The following is a 20,957-nucleotide window of genomic DNA, read 5'->3' on the forward strand; positions in this document are numbered from 1 at the left end:
TTTTTAAAATTTACTTTAAAGTAGTTTAATTAGCAACTTTTTTATTTAAATTTTATATTTTTTCCCCTTATTCTTACAATGCTTTTGCTCGTGTGCTTCTTATTGATTTTGCATAGCAATTAAGTTATTTATAATTAGTCTCTAATTTAAATATATAATTTATAATTAATCCCTTAAATTTCCACCAACCAAAACAAAAATAAAACGTTTGCTTTCACTCACTTATCTCCGTCCCGCAATTTCAATTCGCGGTACCCACAACTCGTTTGCTGAAATGTTCGCTTCACTTCGCCAAGCTTGGCCCACAACCTGCTCAATCACTGCTGCTGCTGAATTCCTGTGCATCCTTTTGCATGCTTGTTTGCTTGTTTTTTTTTCTATTTGAATTGCCGGTCTATTACGCTTCGGTTTCCATTTTTCTTTCAATTCAATTATGTTATTTGTGTAAAAGTGGCTAGCTAAATACTTATTAAGTTTCTATGCTTGTTAGAGATTTAGTCTATTTTTGCTTAACTTTTAATTTACCATGTCTTCAATAAAAATAAAAATTTTTTGCTTTATGGAATTTTCTATTTTATACTTCTTTTACTTTTATGTTTGTACATATGTAAATACACATTCGTGTACAGCGTTAGCCGAAATAATAGAAACGCCTGCGAATACAAAAAAAAAAAAAAGATAAAGAAAGTTGGTTTTATATCGACGATACACAAGATCCTTCGTCCATAAATGGAATGCTACTTGCACTGAGCTCAAATTCCTCGGGTGTTATTTTGAATAGGAAGCTTAACTGAAACCGAACTATTGAGGCGGGGGAAAAAACTTAAGTTCCGTTTACGCATAGTAGTTGTTGTTGTAGAGGCTAACTTAGCCCTGGCTAGATCGGATAGTCGCTTAATCATTCTCGTCAAATTCAACTAAAGGTATGCCCAGGAAACGTGCTGTTTCGACGGGTCTTAGAACGGCATTCCCAGGACAATAGTCTGTGTAGGTGGTAACATTCTCCATGTGAATGCGGTCATTTGCCAGAATGTACAGTCCCGGGTTCATTACTTCTTGTATATGGCATTGGATCTCGTTCTTCAGTTCATTGCCCTCTGAGGTGCTTGGGTAGAGATTCCGCCTCGAGCTCACGTCTGCAACACTCTACTAGGAACTACTTGCGGAGCTTGACGTTGTGCTCCTTTACTCACAGAATTTGGGCCTCTCTATGCATATAAGAGTGGTGCTTAAAAAATCAAATGAAGGTTTCTTTTAGGTCGATTGGAGACGGCTAAGGCGTGTCGCACAGGGGAAAATTTTTTCATCAAATAGCCAAAATCGATACTACCATAGTCGAAGATATCACATACAAATTTTGGTTCCGATTGGAGTCGTTTAAGGTGTGTCGCCAAGGGGTCAAACACCAGATGCCTCTAAGGACTCAAAAAATTAAAATGTTTTTTCTTCATTTAATGCCCAAAATCGATACTAAAGTCGAGGTATCATATATAAATTTTAGGGTTAATCGATAATAAAGGGGATGATAATTTTGAGCACCGCTAATTTTGAGTGTCCAATGGACTTATTCCTTACCTATAAGTCCCAGAGTAGATCACTGTGCTAGATAAAATGGCATAGAGTATAGCAAAAGCTACAGTCAACTAAGATTTGCGGAAACCAACCACTCCACGCGGCATTTCATGGCTACCTATGGGTTCGCAGTATAACATGGGATATATTTCCAGAATTGACTTTCTGGTTATTTAGTACGGTGATTAAACAGAATATGCATTACGCATTTGTTTCATCTCGATTAGAGGTATTGTATAAAAAAATTAGTAAAAAATTTATATGTAAAACTTTTTGCTTTTACGATTTCTTAGATTTCAAAACTATGTAATATTTTCCATTTTTTTTTAATAATATTTACTTTTATAACCTTTAAAACGAAAGCAGAACTATTTTTTTTTAAACTAAAGTAAAGACAGCTTCTATATGCTGGTTTAGGTGTGCCAGTGCCAGTGGGGGGTAGCCATACTCCTAGTCTTTGTGAAGGGAAAGGAAATCCCAATCCCAAGACTTCTCATTCCACCAGCCAGATAAGTTCTATCCAAACCGACCGGTAGGAAAATATTGCCTTTCAACTCGGCAAAGCTTAGGTGCTGAAGCGCCTTCGATAGAACCGCATTGAGCTGTATTTTATATGTATGTATGTATACACAAAATTTCAAAGTGTAGTTGCATCGACGACGTTTCTATTATTTAGGTCACAACTGTACATGTTATATGCGCGCTGTGATGATTTATGCCTGTATGTCCTCTGAATACTCGTAGTTATGGCTTAAGCACAGAATTTAATTCAAAATACATAAATTTGACTGGTTAAAAAATCGACTTTTTCTCTTTTTCAAAATACCTTGTGAAAAATTTTCGGGACAGTGAAAAGTACGCCTGCCAAAAGCGAAGCCTTTAATTGAAAATGTAGCTGGTTGCGAACTTTTATTTTTCCCTACAAATATCATAAAATTTTTACAATATTTATTTATAATTTTAAATTTCCTTTGAAAAAAATACCATTTCACTTTATTTACACTGTAGATTGCGTATCTGTACAACAGTTTTTTTTAGGTCAGGTAATTTTTCCAAGGTATTGTCATTTTAAGTTTGCATTGCGAATGAAAAAAAATTCAAACTTTAAAATGGAAAATATTACTCATACGCCATGTACATATGTACGAATTTGTACAAGTTCGGCCATGTTCGATATGGCGATGAGTAAAGCACTCCGCACATTAAACGCCTAGTCATAGTAGTGTAATCGTTCCAATGTACTAAAGTTTGAAGCTTTTATACCGAACACATGTATTTCAATGAAGCTCGGTATATTACGATTCATAATAATGTTTTCGCCTAATCATAAAAACTTCATGAATCGAAGCGCCCAACATTGTAAGGCGCTTGCCGTTTTCATATCGGCATTTTTTTTACTTTTTTGTGCTCGAAATAAAAATTATTTGTCATTTCAGTAGAAAATAATTGAAAATTAATGATTTTGTGCTAAAACTCGTGCCAATTGTATTAAGCCATAAACGTGTATGCAATATTTTATTGCAGAAATGTTCGCGGAAGTGTATTAGTGAGAAAGACCGGCCAGAAAATGTATAATGGCGCGCAAGCAGGCCTTACGCAGGGCGCCCAAGTGTGCAGAAGTCGAGTCGTCATGCATTCGTTTTGACATGACAAAACGATTACTCTACTATGATTAGGGGCGTAATGTGCGGAGTGCCTAACATTCTTTCCTGCCTCTATTTCATACAAAAATTATTGCACATTTTCCTTTGAGCAACCACAATCTGTTTACTTATCTATCGATTTTCATCGTTAGTAGCTTGATTTTTTTTGCAAAGGAACATGCTTTGTTACAATAGAAGAACATTAAAAACATACTTAATGATCAATTTGGCAAATTTTTAAAAAGTTTTCTGTTTCATTTATTGTATGAAATAAATTGACAGACATCGTCAAGAAAAAAATTTAAAAAAAAACAACGGTAAGTCTAAGCTACTTTAGTTTGGCACTAAAATTGTATACTCTAATTTTTTTCTGGCAAATCTAATTAAAAAGCTCGACATTTGTACGAAAAATTGTTGTTTTTTTTTGTAATTTTGCAAAATGTCTGAATCTTGGATTTATAGGGTTTTGTAAAAGAATAAATTACGTTTTTATAAAAAAAAAAATGAAAGATACACAATAAAAAATAGTTAGAGGTTGTTAATAATACGTTACCATATAATAATAAAAACTAGTTGAAAACCAGTGCAAGGTTCCCTCGGAACGAAAAATAAATCACAAAAAAATTTTAAATGTTTTAAAAAAAATTTTACCAAAGTTAAAAAAAAAAATTTGAGTTTCTAGAAAAATGTTGGGTATGCAATCTGCAACAGCCTAAGAGATCGCGTTGAGTTTAAATAATTTTTTCCCAACATTTCGAGCACATCTGCTTACTAAATAAGAAAAAAGCATTTGTTATATTATGAAAAATCAACGTGAACTCTTAAGCACTTGCAAGAAAATATTCTACGACATTATCTACGAAAATTAAAAACAACTATTTTTTTTTCATACATACGTTTGACCTTAACTATGAAGAAATTTTGGAGGAGCGAATTTATGAAAAAATCATAATCTACAGCCTTCAGTTTCCTTCAACTCTATATAACGAGTTATAAAATTTCCAAATTGAAAAAAAAAAATTGTTTCTGTGCTATTTACATAGGAAATAGAAATTCGCGTTTAGTAACCTCTAAATATTAATATTAAGAGCAGCGCTTTTGGCAGGCGCCTCTTTCTCACTGTCCCGCAAATATTTCACAAGGCAAAAGTTCTATTTTTTCGAACCAGTCTAATGTGCCTACATATGTAAATATATGTAATTGTTTTAGTTTTTGGATTTTTGGTTTGTAAAATATAATGTAATTATACCCTGCAAACCAAAGTTCCCGAAATCTTAATAAAATCTTTAAGAGTATCTCATTTCTGTAACGATTTTTTTACGAATTTTCAAAGAAAATTATATGAAGTGGTTGACACAAACTCGTAAAGAAATTTCTGTACGAAAAATAAAGAAAATTCTTGAAAAATTCTGAAAGATATTCTTCACATAGCAGCATTAATTTCGTTGCTTCACAGATTTTCTTCCGAGATTTCGTAAAAGAATGGAAGTGTGCGTAATTTATTTTATTTTAGAAAATTCGGCAAAAAATCGAATTAAATCTTAACGAATTCTTTAAAATTTCTTTACAATGCAGAATACTCTGAAAAAATGGTTTGCAGGGTATGCATGTTTTTATGAATGAGCACTCGTATGTATGTATGTATGTATGCCAGCACGCATGAATTATCAAGAATTATTTTTTTTTAGTATTTATCTGCAGCATTAAAGTATTTATACGAGTGTAACTATATTTAGCAATAGCCTTTTTAGTAGTAGATAAATATGTATTAAATAGTTAGTTTTTTATACTACCAAAACTAATTTATTTTTAATTATTAAATTTTTACTTTTAGTTTGTTTGCCATACGCAAATATCTATTTATGTACTATACTCTAATTCGCTAGTTATATTAAGTCGCTTAATTTTTTTTTACAATTCAATAAGTACTAGATTTAATTTATTAATGTATTATTTATTTAGTAAGCAGCACATAATTACATATGTACGTATGTATATATTGTGTGTGTACATATATTTGTTATTTCCCTTCGCATTGATGTTGGCTTACCAGTAATTATATTAAATTTATTGCATTTTCTTTGTTTTTATTTTTGTTTAGCTTGTGCTGCATCCAAAAAGTACTTAGCTCGATAATTAGATTTTATTTAGTTTTTTTTTTTTTGGTTAGTGATAATTGTCGTGTGGTGTGTGTTCATATCTCTGGTACGAGCTGAGATTTTATTTTTTATTTAAAAGCTAAATAAGTAATTGATGCGCACACATTTCATTGTCCAATGCGAAAACGTATATTATCCATGCCATGGACTTTGCGTTTTAAACTGCTGCCGTCGGCCCAGGAGGAGTTGAGATACTCGTCGTCATCGTCTTGCTCAAGTTTCTGTTGAATAGTAAGAAAGATAAATTTACATAAATATTTTAGTACAAGTATGCAATTATTCAGTGTTTGTTAGTAACAAAATAAAGCTGATCATAAAATGAAACTTTCACCGCTGTATCAATTCAATATTTCTTTGGGTATTAAGAAAAAGGTAGGGAATATTTTCATTTCTAGAAAAGAGGCACTTCTAACCGAATTTCATAATAATTCTTAGAAAACGGATCCAATATTGGTAAACGCTAAATCTGATTTAGACACACTTTGACCCGGGTACTTTCCGTAGTTTTTGTTTAATTTTTACGGCTGTTTGGTTAAAAATGTATACTACACCCCGCAGAACCTAGTTCCAATATTTAAATTAGAAAAGGATTTTCTAATAGCCGATGCTCCTCGGCAGGCAATGGCAAACCTCCGGGTGTATTTCTACCATGAAAACCTTCTAATAAGAAAACGAAAATTTTAATTTTTTTGCCTTTCGAACTTGTTTTTTTTTTTGGTTTGATTTAAAATACTTAAAAATAATGCGCTACAACCAGATTTCTATACGAAGACACTTAAGTAAAAAAAAAATACAATTTGTGCATTAAAATCAAAAATAGTGTACATATTTTGAGAGTTTGACAATGCAAATTCGTTTATGAATTAAGCAAATTTATGCAAAACCTTAGATCAGAATTATCCAAATCCACAAAAGTCGACGTGAAGAGCATTTCAAAAAATATTTTCTCTTTGAATATAGAAAAGACATTCGAACAACTTCAGATTGTAAATATTCGAATCCAAAGTAGTCCCTCAAGTAGACGAGTATTTCCTCTTTTAATAGCGAAAAATCATACAAAACACTCAAATCCCAAATACACAAATCGCAAAATGTCATTGAATAGAGAAAACGCTCAAATCAAAAATTTGCGAGTCTAAAAAGTGTGCGAGAAAAGCATTGATTTGATGACTTCCTTTCTTATAACAAAGGCCTATGGAATTTACTTTATTTCCCCCCTTTCAATAATTATGCTATTTTTTAAATATTTAGGTATGTAACATTAAACTACATACAGCCTTGGAATTTTTTAGAGTTTTTTCGTACTTAGTACCTAACACGTACTCGAACTGCTTACTTTTTTTTTAAGGGCAAAACCATCGTAGACCTGTTAAAAATGTGACGTGATGACAAGCATTTTATTTTTGAAATATTTAAAATTTTCGTGAAAAAAAAAAACAAAAATTAAAAACTAATTTAAAACGAATATTCTCGGAAAATTTACGTGATGGAATTTTTTTATTTTTTTTTCGTGCCTTATTACCTGATATCTAACTATCGCACAGTGTTTCAAAACTGGCATTTAGTGTTCACAATTCACTGAAGCCTCAACTTTTCACTCAATTTGATTAATTTAATTTTTTAAATGAAAGCTAATAAAATTTGTAAGCGACAACTTAAGCCCGATTTTTGAATTTTTGTTTGTTTGTATTCAATATTTTAGTGCAAAGTGCAGAAAAAGTAGCAATTTTGAAGAAAATCTGCTGTTCCAGTTAATAAATGTTACGGAATAAAAACTAGTTGAAAACAATTTTAGGATTCCCCTGAAACAAAAAAATTCACAAAAAAATTTTAAGTGTTAAAAAAAAACGAAAAATTCACCAAAAAAAAAAAAAAATTTAGGTTCTAGAAAAATGTTGGGTATGCAACTTCCAACTGACCAAGAGGTCGCGTTGATGTTAAATAATTTTTTCCCATTATTTCAAGCACATCTGCTTGCTAAATGAGAAATAAAAGCGTTTGATATATTATGAAAAATCAACGCGAATTCTTAGGCCCTTGCAACTTGCACTTTGTTATATTAAAATTTAATGATCTACAAAACTGCATATCCAAAATATATCAATTGCTGACTCTCAATCGAGAAAATTCATAGACATCTAATAGCCAGTTCCAAGAAAGTAATTTAAGTGAATCTAATATAGAAACTATCGGAAATAAATCCTATTCCACTTAAATTGCTTTTGCGAAACCTACAGTATAGGTATAAATTTGTAGAGGACAATTTTTGCGACAATTCTTTTTTACGGAAGAAAATGAGCAACACTTTCAACAAACAAAAATTGCCCAAAAACATTTTTGGGACGCTAAAATGACACAAAAAACCACGCCGAGATACGTTAACTTAGCTCTGTATCTGTATACCGTTTTTCTAGATCAGATCATTATCCCAAGATAAATTAAGAAGAGGAAGAAGAAGAATTAAGAATTTTAAGTTTACATTGCGAATGAAAAAAATCAAATTTTAAAATGGAAAATGTTACTTATACGCCATGACCGAGTACGGCCATGTACGATATGGCGTATGAGTAACATTATTTCTTGCCATATTTCATAAAAAAAACTATTGCACATTTTCTTTTGACCCTTCAAAAAGTGTTTATTTATTTTATTTTTTTAGAATCCAAAACGAAAAGAGAAAGGCACAATCAGAAAGCGAATTTTTTTGGTAGAAACAGAAACACCATAAGCTACTTCAAACTTGCACTTAATTATAGTACTGAATTTGAATGGCCTACAAGACTGTATTCAATTTGTAAATATGTTAATTGTGCCCCCCCCCCCCAATCATTGTATGTATATATAAGACGATTCTATAAATTTGCCATTTGAAAACCTAAGCGATGCAATATGAAATGAGGTAAATTTCCACGCAGGATATTTAAAGCGCACCGGTTATTCATTTAGATATTTTTGAAGATCAAAATTTAGCGTGTACGCCTTCTACATGGAATTCCACAGTAGAATTTGCGCCACGCTTTGTGAAGATGAAAAAGAAATGCCAATAGACTCACTTCTCTTTGCGGTGACTAAAACGATATGCACTCGAGTGTAAGTACCGAACATGGATCCTCTTAAAATGCCTTTGCCAGAATCAGTGCAAACAAATATTGTTTGCATCAGCATTTGTACCTTTAAAAATATACATGCATACATACATATGTATGTACTTATACCAACAACAACTAAATGTGCACAATCGAGCATGCTACTCGAATTCACGAAGCAAGGTCACACTTCAATGCATCTCATTTATGTACATATAAGGCGGGCGCAAAGAGCGGAATATTTCTTGGTCATTTGCTTTGCTCATTACACTAATATGCCAATGTACAAATACAAATGCACAAAAAAAACAATTTAACTGTATGTTTATATTTATGTACACACATACATATTTGGTCAACAAATTGCAGGCAATGTACGGCCACTTAACATTGTAACCAACTGTTAGAGAGCAAAAAAAAAATATAAAAAATATTGGCAACAACAACAATGTTAACACTACTAACGATTGCGACGGAAATGGTGACAGCCATTATTTGCACTCGAGTACACAAGTGCAAAGTGTCAACGCCAATTTTCATAGGGGCCAAAAATGCATTTCAATTGAGGTCAGTTGGTAGTTAAATAGTAGCGGCAGCCTGACACGAGCATACATAAATGAATACAAACGAGTGTATACATAGTGCTTGCCATAAGTATACGACAACCACAAAATGCGAAGTTTTGACTATTTATTTTTTTATTATTTCATTTAATTTTTTCTCGAAGGAAAAGATAAGAATCTCTGAATAAAATTTCAATTCTATAATGGGCTGGATTTCGAACTCATAACGAAGGGACAATACGTTGGATAACGAAGGTTCCGTTTTGCTGGAGAATGGTCTAGTTCTCGAATCGAATAATAACCTATTTCACATTCATTATCGAAGATGCAACTCGAAAAAAAAAAATGGTTTTCCAATCATTTTCGAAATTTTAACCAAGCCCAATGTTTATTGGGATTATACTCCAAAATATGAAAGTTTAAGAGTGATTGAGTCTGGATATATTTCCATGAAATTTGCCACACAGATAAGTTATAACTTGAGTTAAAACATAAAGAGTTTTTGAAGAGTTGCTATCTTTTTCAAAAGTAAAAATCAATTAATTAATAAGTTAAATATAACAAAAAAGTGGTTGTCGAACGGAAGTGCATTCCAAAAGTATTTATTTCGAATATGTTTTTAGGGAAGTTGCCACCTGTAAAAAAGTTAAAGTCAATTAATTAGTAAGCAAAATAATATATCACAACAATGTCGTTGTCCAACAAAAGCGCTTCAAGACAATTTATTTCCAACATGTTTTTATTTTAGAGGGTTGCCACTTGCTCAAAAATAATAAAATCAATTTAAGTAAAAACTTTAGAATTTGGATGAAAAATTTTGTTGTGGGTATAAAACGACAGAAGTTTCAAAAATATTTTTTAAAAGAGCTGCCACCTGTTAGGAAATTCAAAATCAATTTATTTGATATTTATTTTGATATTGGTGTCTAGCTAGAAAGTTGTAAGAAAGCTTTATTTAGAAAATATTGTTGAAGAAGGCTGCCACCTGTTAAAAAATTTAAAATCAAAACAGCAAGTTTGATGAAATTTTTTAATATGTGTACCAAACGAGAGAGGTTTTAAAAAAGCTGTATCTATTTCGAAAGTATTTTTGACGAGCATTGCCACCAGTTTAGAAATGAAAAATCGATTTAATTGACAAGTTAGCTAAATCCTAATATTAAAAGTGTACATGTTTGTGAGCGAGTGAACTCAGCTTACGACCTGGACTAACATATCGCACCCCTTAATCTAAAGTGCAATCAACTCAAGCAGCTATACGAGTATTTTCCGCTCTCGTTTTTGAGTTAGCTCACTATAGATCTACATACGTGTGCGATATACATTTAATTAAGAGGGTTGCAAAACTGCTTAAAAAGTTAAATTATATTTCAAAACATAAATTCAATGAAATTTCAACACATGGGGACCAAACGAAAGAGATTTAAAAACCTGTATTACGTAAATATTATTAAGAGAGTTGCCACCTATTTAAAATTTAAACTTAAATTTTGTTATATTTATTAAATGAAGTGTAACTGGCCAATGAAAGAGGTTTAACAACACTTTATTATGCAAATAATTTTAACAGGGTTACCAACTGATTAAAAGTGAAATCTCCTTTCTAAAAAGTTTTCATAAAATGATGCCAAAAGATGTTAAAGGGTTTTTTATTTCGAAAATATGTTTGAAAGGAGGTGCCACCCCTTTAAAAGTCTTATTAAATTTAATTAACATAAATGTAAAGCGAAGCAAGTTGAAAAGAGGTTTATTTGGAAAATATTTAGAATTCAAATTTAAATTTAATGAATTATTATAATATGGATGACAACGAAAAGCCTTTATTACTGCAGTTTGTTTAAAAAATCAAATTCAATTTAAATAAACATTTGCAAAAAGGAAAATCTTTCGTCTTAACAGCAAAGATCTTCCACTTTTCCCAAATTTCCATCTATGAATTCTGTTTAAGCTAAATGGAATATACCAGTGATATATTGATTTAAAACAAAAAGTGTTGGGTATGCTTTTATTTAGATACAATTTTTGAAAGAATTTCCACCTAAGAAAATAATTAAAAAATTTATATATCTAATATAGCAATAAATTCGAGGCATTGTTGGCCATGTTATGGAAGACCGGGAAAGTAAGTAATTTTTTTTATTAGTTTCGGTGATTAGATTTATTTATTTTTGATACTTTTGAAGTGACCGAACTATATTTTTATAAAAAAAAAATTAAGTTAATAATAAAAAAACAATCGTCAAAACTTGCCAATAAGTGGTTGTCGTATAGTTTTGATAAGCACTATACTTAAGTAGTTGGATTGTATGTATGGACATAATACATACATACAATTAGGTACCTTTCAACACCATGTTGGAAGTTGAAAGCGTAACTGGCGATTCACTAACATTGAATGAAGTCTAAGAAATTGTATATGATATTCAAACCAACTTGATTTTAGACCTATTATTATTGTCAGATCATATTTAATCAGATACGTTAGCACAAATTTAGGTAAAATCCAATTAATTTAACACAAATTCCGGTATTCTAGAAATCGCTACGCTAACTTTAGATCGCCAAGTATCGATACGAATAAATAGTTAGAAATCTACAGCGTATGCGAAGGTAACTTACGTGCCCATGAGCGGCATTTCACAATAGGAACAACAGACAGCTGCAAAATAATCTGGAAGTGTAATGCCGTTGGCTGGCTCCGAACTTCGCTAGTTGCGTTATGCCTGAGTACATTCTCAAGGCTTGGAGAATGGTGAGGGTGAGATTGTTACCAAAGTACGGAAAAAGCTCTCACATCTCTCAAAGCGATTTCAGATCAATCGACCTTTTTTGCATTTGTGCTTTAAACTATGGACAGGGTGATTGGTTTGCATATTTGAGATAGGATTCATCGCGACCTCCTATTTATGAGGAGCTCAATATGCATACATCAAGTATAGGTCGGTCGAAGACGGCGCTGCACACATTTTTGTGAAGCCAATTGAGGAAACTTCAATACATAAGGACTCCACTGTGGGTGACTTTATCGACATCGAGTGTCTTGCAATAATGTACTTCAGTGGGCAATTGTCAGATCCCTAGGTAAGCTCGTTAGGCATGATAAGTGACAGGGCTATCGCGGAGGTGTAGAGCCTATAGAAGCTCGTGAATACAAAAAGGCCGGGTGATTGCCTATGGGAATGATTTAATCCAAGATTACGGTGATTAAATGGTCTGCAAACTGTGAACTTGGAACTACTATAAGGTGCATCACATGAATCTACCTTCAGTCGAAAGCATTCGTCTGGATTTTACTGATAGAGTCAAATACTTTGGCATTATTCAAAGTAGGAACACCTGACATGTAAGCCTTATATCGAGGAGAAAATGAAGAAGACTTCAGTGTGACTGTGCCGACACAGGCGGGAAATAGGTAAGAGATGGGGCATCTCTCCGAAGGTTAACTCCTAAATATTCTTAGAGACTTATTTTTCCACGCATACAGCTGGGCTGGGTGGAAGGTCGGTGGAGGAGTTGTTTTTCAGGTAAGTATCCTTTAACCTGATACTCAGGCTTCTCGATCACTGTAGTGTGGATAATTCTTTAGGAAGTAAACTTGTAGTTCAAATACCTTTTCCAACAGGGAACTTATTTATATACAAATATATGGGATTCGCATATGTTTCCGTATTTATTTTTTTCCATACTGGCCTTTCTACCTAATAGAAACTGCACGTACATAACCAGCAACGATTAGCTGGATTGAAAATGTGTAAGTGACGCAAATGCGTCAATATCCTGGACATTCGACTGCAGGCGAGCATACATACATTACATCTTATGTATGCGCATTGTTCGCTTATAATTGGATTGGAGGAATGTATTCAAACGGAGCAATTTAGTAAGCTCATTACACTTAACGTAATCCCCAATATTGTGTTTTGTTGGTATTTTGCAAATGCAAAACCTTGTTGAAGTGCGCTGAAATTGCGTATGGAGGCGCAGGCATGCAAAGAGATTTTTAACACGGTTCGGCAAGATTATTTATGCGTTGAATGGCAGATCTGAAGGCAGCCACGAAGTATTTTTATTAAAGCGATCAATATGGAAGATTTAAAAGAAAGCAAAAATTTTAACGCTTACGCATTAAGGACTTAAAGGAATAAACCCCGTAAATTTTGTGTGACCGATCCACTGCATGTCAGTTATATGAAATTTAGTAACAACCGCACAAGCTAGTTTGAGCGAAAGAAGGAATACTTGCTAATGTTATTGAATGGCAACTCGGAAATTTCTCTTAATGGCTTTTTTTATAATATAATATAATAACAGCTCTTTTATTTTTCTAGCCTTCTGGTGTGTGGTTTGATTGAAGGACCAACAGCTTAATTGCCTTAATTACACTCATTTACCATTACCCATTGAGGAGCTTTAAAAAATGTATGGAAGCGACTAAAGCTCATCATCGACAAACTAATAGGGTCATAGTTACTATACTAAAGTGGCACCAGTCCTTAAAAATCTAGCAATAAGTACTTTTTTCAGAGGCAGAAGTATCGAATGCCTAACTCCAAAAACCGGAAGTGTGCAATTTTAGTCCACTAGTCCCCCTTCCGTTTATGTACCAATCCCCCTGATACAACCTTTAAGTATTTTGCTTCGTTACTTTTCGTATGATTCCTCTCACTGTTTACCTTGGTTTTGTCTTAAACCTACCAGCCTCATTGGCCTTTTGTAACTATGTACATATGTAAGAACTTCGTTTCAAGTCTAATAACGTCCGGGACAGCAATTTATTGCTGCTTATACTATTAGTTGGGAGAATCTCCCTCACCATGCCGTAGCTTTTTAAGGAAACTGAACTTTTTATTTAGCCTGGGCCCGTTAATCTGATGTAGCTGCTTCTTACCTCGCCTCGTTCTTCCTTGCGCTTTCTGTATAACTAAGGCAGAAGTGACTTGAAATTCCTTCAAAGCGCATTGGCTCAACACCACTAGTAGGACTAGTGTTTCCGGTGTAAATATGCTGCTGAGGCGTTCTTTGAGTTTCATTTTCTGAGTTCTGAACCGGAGACTTGTAAAGAGCATGTGCTCTGCATCATCTATTTCATTAGGACCACAGTAGTTACAGTATGGAACACCTTCAAGACCAAAGCGATGGCGGTAGGCGTTAAAGCATCCATGCCCGCTAAGATCTTATATTAGGTAGACATATTCCTCACCTAGCTGCCTGCTGATGCATAGTATATCGATATTGAGGATAAGGCGATGTGTCCACCTGCATTTTGTTGCACTACCCCACCTCGTTCGCTCTTGCGAGATCGAGTGGAAACATTCTATAAATGGCAAGTGTATGCAGAACATACCCTTAGGCTGCGGTTCGGTAAGAGCGAATTTTATTTGAGCGACATCGCTTACAATTTATCGGCGTACATTGGTTAAGTGGCTTAGTGAAACCAGAACATACCAAATGTAGGCACTTCACTGTCAAAGAGCTGTTGCGCGAATAAAGATCGCTCTACCGAAACCGCAACCGATACATTTCGTTCGTTCCCTTGAACTTAAATACGATGAGCGTTTTAATGCGGCGAACCAGATTTTAACTCCATGCAAGAGTAGATATCGATCAAACTACTCCTGCTAGTACTTGTCTGGACTGCTGCTCTGGACTCTCGATGTTTGGCATCAGTCTGGATAAACATGACGTCGCTGTCCTCTCTCTGACGTGGGTTGGACGGGGTGTAGTGTCTGTGAATATTTTTATGGGAAATAATGACACTTTTCGTTTTCTGTCGGTGTTTAGCAATACCAGTGGAGTTTTTTTCGTTTAACTACTTAGATGTTGTTACATATTTCGTATTTTTTTAGTCCAACTATTACTGAATCTGTACAAAAAAGTCAGAATTTTAAAGCTTACAAATTTTCCCTACAGAATGGCTGCAATTAATCCGGAATAGTAACGTTCCCAGACATATGATTGCTAAATTACGAAACAAAAATTCTTTAATTGGCTCTACTGAAAAATATAAAATTTTGAGTTGCGTCGTTATTTCAAATGAGCATTGATATACTGTGATATTCAAGCGGTAATCAAAGCCTTAGGCTTCTTGATGGTATGTTCAAGACTGGCCACTTTTCACTGTCACAATTTGGTTGGAAACTTTAGAAAGCACAGTGGCTACGTCCTTCTGGCCACGTGTTAACCGGCGACAGTCAATAGAGTTCTTAAAACCTTGCTGCTGGGAGCTCTAATAGGTAACTTTCCTATCCGAACTCAAGCGAAGATAATCAACATCATCTCAACCTCCTACTGCAGCAGCTGTTTGGAGGATGATGAGGTGAAATCACTTCAATGTGTGCTGCTCAACTGCCCAGCCATCGGGAGTCTATGGGTTGACATCTTGGTTGTCACTTTTTGTTTGCCTACGGGAAACATTCGGGAGCAAAGATTAACCGTTTGCCGAGCTCCCCATTTTTCTTCGCTTCCTCACCCTCCATGCTTGAAGGAAGCCATCCTAAATTAACCTAACCTTACCCAATTTAAAATAAGTTCTTGATGAGATAGTATATATATGTATGTAGTGTGTAAGGCCAAGCTATGCGCTTCCTGCTCTTCAGATGATTAGCTATGTTGCATGACTAAATCAAAAATCAAGGATAAATATAATATATACACTACGAATGTCCAGTGTATTGGTATGGATTTATACGTAGGAGCCGCCTTTATATAAACATTTAAAAATGACGCATCCTTAACAGATATAACTACATACATACAAACCATGCATGTAGTTATAGATATCGATTGTGTATATCTAAAATTATAGGAGCATTATTTTTGTGTTGAATCAAGATGAACGAGTAAATGATAAAATCAGAGTTGACAAAAAGTCAATATTTAAGTAAGAAGATGAAGAAGTTGAAATAGTTCGAAAAGTTCATGAATGGCATAAATACTGTTAGGCATGATTAATTGCGCCATCTAGATTTGTATTCGTAATCTCTCTTCAGTAATTTGATACTTTTACATCGACAATGGCAATACATACAGCGAGTAATAACAAGCAATGAGATGTAAAATATTAGCTGCAACTAGTAAAAATTTAACTGCTATAAAATAAAATCAGGGACGCATTTATCTAGACTTTGGAGTTTTACATATTGCGAATTTAGTATATGAAGTTAGAAAATATGCTATGGAGATACATCACAAAAAAGTCGAAAAATAATTCGGTTTCTTCGGATTTTAAGAGGTAACCTTCGGTATAAAAAATTTTGTTACGGTACTTTTTGAGACGTTAGGCCATTCTAGACAGGAAGCTTGATTGGGAGCGCAGCATCGAAGACATCTCCATGAAGGCTAATAACGCTCAGTATACCTGATAACCATTCCATCCTCGTCTAAGTGGTCACCTGCGTTGAGCCAGACTTTGTCCAGAGCCAAGGTGGAACGGCTTCCGTACTAGCACTATTAAATCTTCCATCGGTGGATCTCTACATCAACTCTTTGGCCGGCTTTAAGGCTGCCAGGTTAAATACGATGCAACAAAGGTTCTTGAATCTCTACCGGGTAATCTACGATAACTAGATTATACCACTCTGTTACTCTGTCTAAGCAACAAATTCTTCATGAGAATCCCAGAGAAGAGTGAATGGGAAGAAGTCACAGACTTAAATCCAGGGTCTACGGCTATTATAGTACAGATGGTTCCGCGCTAAACGAAAGCGTGAGTAGTGGAATTTACATTTGTGAACTCGCATCAAACCTCAGTTTTCGCTTACCGGACCATTGTAGCGTTTTTCAAGCTCAGCTGTACGCCATAACGGAGGCCGCACATAACTTCCACCCATCCAAAACGACTATACATACATTCTGACAGCTAAGCTGCTATTCATTCTAACGGAAATATAGTACAAAGTAGCCCTAGAGTGCAGAACGATTCTCAACCTGCTGGCATCAAAATGCTCCTTGACAGTTGTATGGGTTCCTGGGCGCATGGGCATTCCTGGCAACTACATAGCCGATGAGGAGAGGGAGGAAATATCCCAAGGAAATTTTGCCCATACAAGCAAAAATTGGCGCTCTTAAAAATAATCTTATAAGTAAAGGCTTCGGGCGCAACGATTCTTGCCGCAGCTGAATCGACGAGGAGGTGAAGAGCATCGAGGACCCCTCCGGATAGTTTAGCCTCAAAGCAAATTTAAGGCAAGATGACCACCATGTGACTAAATACTTCAATCTTTAAAAATAAAATAAACTAGCCTTAAGGAAAATATTTCCCCTTCCTTGATTTCAAAGAGTTATGGTCAATATGTACACATATTATTTCTAGCATTACTCCACAAGTTTACTTATAATGCGCCAAGAGCTACATATATTTGTAGGTTAATAAAAAGCGAAACTAACCTGTTTCTTAAGGCTATGAAATCTGGGAAAAGCGTGAAGAAAGTAGAAAGAAAGTTTACCAAAACAAGTTTTAAATTTGTATGTACATAGGGTGGTCCTTAAAATATCAACATGATGTGACAACCCTCGTTTATGTTTTTCGTACAAAATAAATACAGCCAAGAAAATTTTGAAATTAAAAAAATATTTAGGAGTCACTACCAGGGTTTGAAAAAATTATTTTTTTAAAGAGCAAACAAATTAACAAAATTTTGACTTTGACCAGCTATAACTCAGCGAGTTTATGGATTTATATGAATATGTTCCAATATGTCAAATTTAGGAGATTTAAAGCTAATATTTTGTCGGATTTTTGTGATTTTTTTTAATTTTAATTTCTCAAGCCATGAGCGACACAAAAAATTTCTTAAGATTTTGAAAATTTCATGGGTGGTTTTATTTTGTACGTATAACAAAATAAAGGGATACCCACACAAAATTTTGATGCTGATATTTTATGTACCACCCTAATGTATGTATGCACATGCAATTTTGAAATTTTCGTGGATCTCTTTATTTTGTACGTATAACAAAATATAGAGTTGCCCCACACAAAACTTTTCTGCTGATATTTTACGTACCACCCTAATGTAAGTACATGCAATTTTTTATATTATTTATATACATATGTATTGTATTTAACCTTTGGTAAAAAAAATTCACTTACCCTTGCACAGAATTCGAAGTCGACAGCACGCCATTTTCCAGTGAGTCGCGTGACATTTCGTCTGCCATTTGCACCTTAAGCTGATGACCGAATGAGTTCATATCGGAATTCGGTGTCATTTGTGAACCGACCGGCGATTGCGCCAAATACTGTCCAGGCGTTGTGACCGAGCCACCCTGCGATATTGAGGTTGTCATACCGGGTCCACCATTCGGCAGCACCACATCCACACAACTCTCACCCGTCGTCGAGTCCATATTGATGATTTGACTGCCAGCGACATTATTTGCCAACGCAGCGCCATCACTCTCATCCACTTCACCCTCATCAATATCCATATCTTCGGCGTTCTTATCGAGCGGCGCCGTCTCTTCATCCTCATTATAGATTTTGAAGTACGCATATGTCAGGTATATCACCGATATAATGAACGATGGTATCGGTATGGCCATCGAATAGATCAGATTTAATGTGTTCTGCCAATAATCCAAATCGCTTATCACCAAACTTGGATCCACTTTTGAATAGTAGCATGGAAATTTGATGCCAATCTTCGTGTAACGCTTCAACCAAATGGTGCAATTGAGCATGGGCGGATAGCCGCAACCCTTAACGTTAGGGAATAGGCGCGCGCCAACATAAAAATACATCGAATTATTGCCCATGAGACCCTCATTCAATTCGGATATCTCATCGAAGGGCTGGCGCTCCTCGTTGATGAGCACACCACCAATACCACCAAGGCCCAAATCATCATCCATGGCCTCCTCATCGACGAGATAGCCGCTTGTGCCATCACCAATTGCACCACCACCACCACCACCACCACCACCATCTAAACCACCATCAAAGCTGATCGTTTCCAGCTGCACGTTGTTGCTCGATGCTGCCGCCGCCGCCGCCGATGATGATGCTGTTGCTGCTGCTGCTGCTGCTGCTGCTGCCGACGCAGATGCAGACGCTGACCCCACAGCGCCAATTGGCGCACCCATTGCCCCTTCTAACTGATTCGCTTTGGCGGCATCACTCGTAGCCGCATCGTAATCATAATCGCGTATAGCGCGCTCATAGCGATCCGTACGCTTCACTGGCGGCAATTCACGTTCCGCCCAAGCCAAATTGATGTGATATTCAGTGAAATTGAATTCATCTGTGTAATTATACAAATTCAGTCGATAGTTGACGCGTATTTGCGTACAAGTGTAAATATCCTTTGTGCAACCCTCACGACAAGACGCCCACGAGCAATTCTTGGCGCCGAAATAGGTTTCCACATCGTAGGTTTCGCACAGCGCTGGCACCTCTTCGAATTGCATGAATATCGTTGTGAATGCGGGCTCGATGACAAAGGGCACAAGAAAGAGAAAGGCGAACATGCTGAATGTGCCGAGTAGAATGAAGAAGGCAGTGGTATAGAAGAGCATCTTCTCCTTGAAGGTGCGCTCCTCCAATTCATCGCCCATGTTTGCTGTTTTTGTTGTTGTTGTTGATTATGCCCGATAAAGGGTAATGGGTTGAGCAAAAGTATGAATGAATTAACAACGCTAGAGCTACGCGGCGCCAAATTGATATGAAGATGAACGAAGTGTTCTAGTGCTGCGTCGAAGTGTTTCGATGATAAACGAACAGTTTTTGCGCAGCGCCGAAGTGAAATGGTAATTAATAAACGAAGTTACGAAGTTTAACGAATGCAACAACGAGCTGTAACGACGATTGACGAAAGTTACGGAGTTGAAACGTATATTAACGAAGTGTTACGATGTTATACGAATTAAAAACGAAGTGTAACAAATTAATACGAAGTGTTGCGAAGCTATACGAAATCCAAAGTAAATGTTGTGGAGTTACACGAAGTATAAACGAAGCGTAAGAGAGCTATACGAAGTATTAAAGAAGTGTTACGAAATACAAACGCAGAATTACGAAGTATAAACGAGTGTTATTTCTACAATCTTAAGTGATCTGTTGTTGTAAGGCAATTTAATAACTTTTAAAATGTTTTTTAAGCGCTTAAAAATTTCTTTGCAATCTATTAAGTTACTTTATGTTCGAGTAAGTTTAACTTTGTAATAATTTTTATTTATTTCTATTTAAATTAATTATGTACAACTTTCAGCTGTTCTACTAGTAGTAATTATATATTTATATAGAGGCTGAAGAGTTTTTTTTTTTTGACTGGCTTAGCGCTTCATATGTAGGTTTGTATGTCGGTATGCCTTTATTTATTTATTTGCTAATTATTTGCTGATAGCCTTGCAGTCATACTATTTGTTATTACTTCTTTTCTTATATAACGGCTACGTTTTAAATACCAGTTAGTTACAGTGCAATTTTCATATATCACAGGGATAGCTGTCTTAGCTTTAACGCTGCGCCTAGCTAGCGCTCTGCTCTCCTCTTTATAATGCGTGTGTATGTATGTTGACGTGCTTGATACTACTTTCAACTTTGCTCTCTATTTTTTACGTTTTGTCTGCTTTCGCCTATAAGTTGACGACTTTATTAGGTATTAGCGCATTTTCAAGACGACACGCCACAATACTTTTTTTTTTTTATGCTGCTTTTTTCGTTCTATTTTCCACAAGCAATAAACGCAAAGCTTTAGCAGACAAAGTGTCAGCCGACCATCGATTTTACGTTTTGTATTGTATTTATTTGCAATTGTTATAGCTAATGCTAGATATTGTTTTTGTGGTTGTTGTTGTCAGGACTTTTGCGGTTACTACTTTTGTTACTGCCTTCGCAAATCAACAATCACTGTCGCCTTTGGTGTTGTTATTACGCTGCTCGGATTTAGCGTCACACTTGTCTAGGCGTCTCTTTTGTTGTTGTTGTTTTTTTTT

At 35.1% G+C, this 20,957-nt stretch overlaps 2 protein-coding genes across 2 annotated transcripts in view; both read right to left on the reverse strand.

Annotated features, from left to right (window-relative positions):
• Positions 1 to 5,375: 5,375 nt before the first annotated feature.
• On the reverse strand, positions 5,376 to 20,089 carry LOC118746713 (protein tipE). Its single transcript, XM_036480602.1, has 2 exons — positions 18,115 to 20,089; positions 5,376 to 5,595 (listed from the first exon to the last, which is right to left on the reverse strand). Exons 1-2 carry the CDS (start codon positions 19,575 to 19,577, stop codon positions 5,532 to 5,534), a joined length of 1,527 nt encoding a protein of 508 aa, XP_036336495.1. The 5' UTR covers positions 19,578 to 20,089; the 3' UTR covers positions 5,376 to 5,531.
• LOC118746717 (cilia- and flagella-associated protein 298) overlaps positions 19,811 to 20,957 on the reverse strand; it is a gene marked incomplete in the record, with an annotated part of 91,998 nt that continues 90,851 nt past the window's right edge. The window contains 1 exon segment of the mRNA XM_036480606.1: positions 19,811 to 20,200. Coding sequence (XP_036336499.1) covers positions 20,157 to 20,200 — 44 coding nt within the window.

Source organism: Rhagoletis pomonella, unplaced genomic scaffold, assembly GCF_013731165.1.
Source record: "Rhagoletis pomonella isolate Grant_MI unplaced genomic scaffold, Rhpom_1.0 Rhpom_scaffold_00011, whole genome shotgun sequence".
NCBI lineage: Eukaryota > Metazoa > Arthropoda > Insecta > Diptera > Tephritidae > Rhagoletis > Rhagoletis pomonella.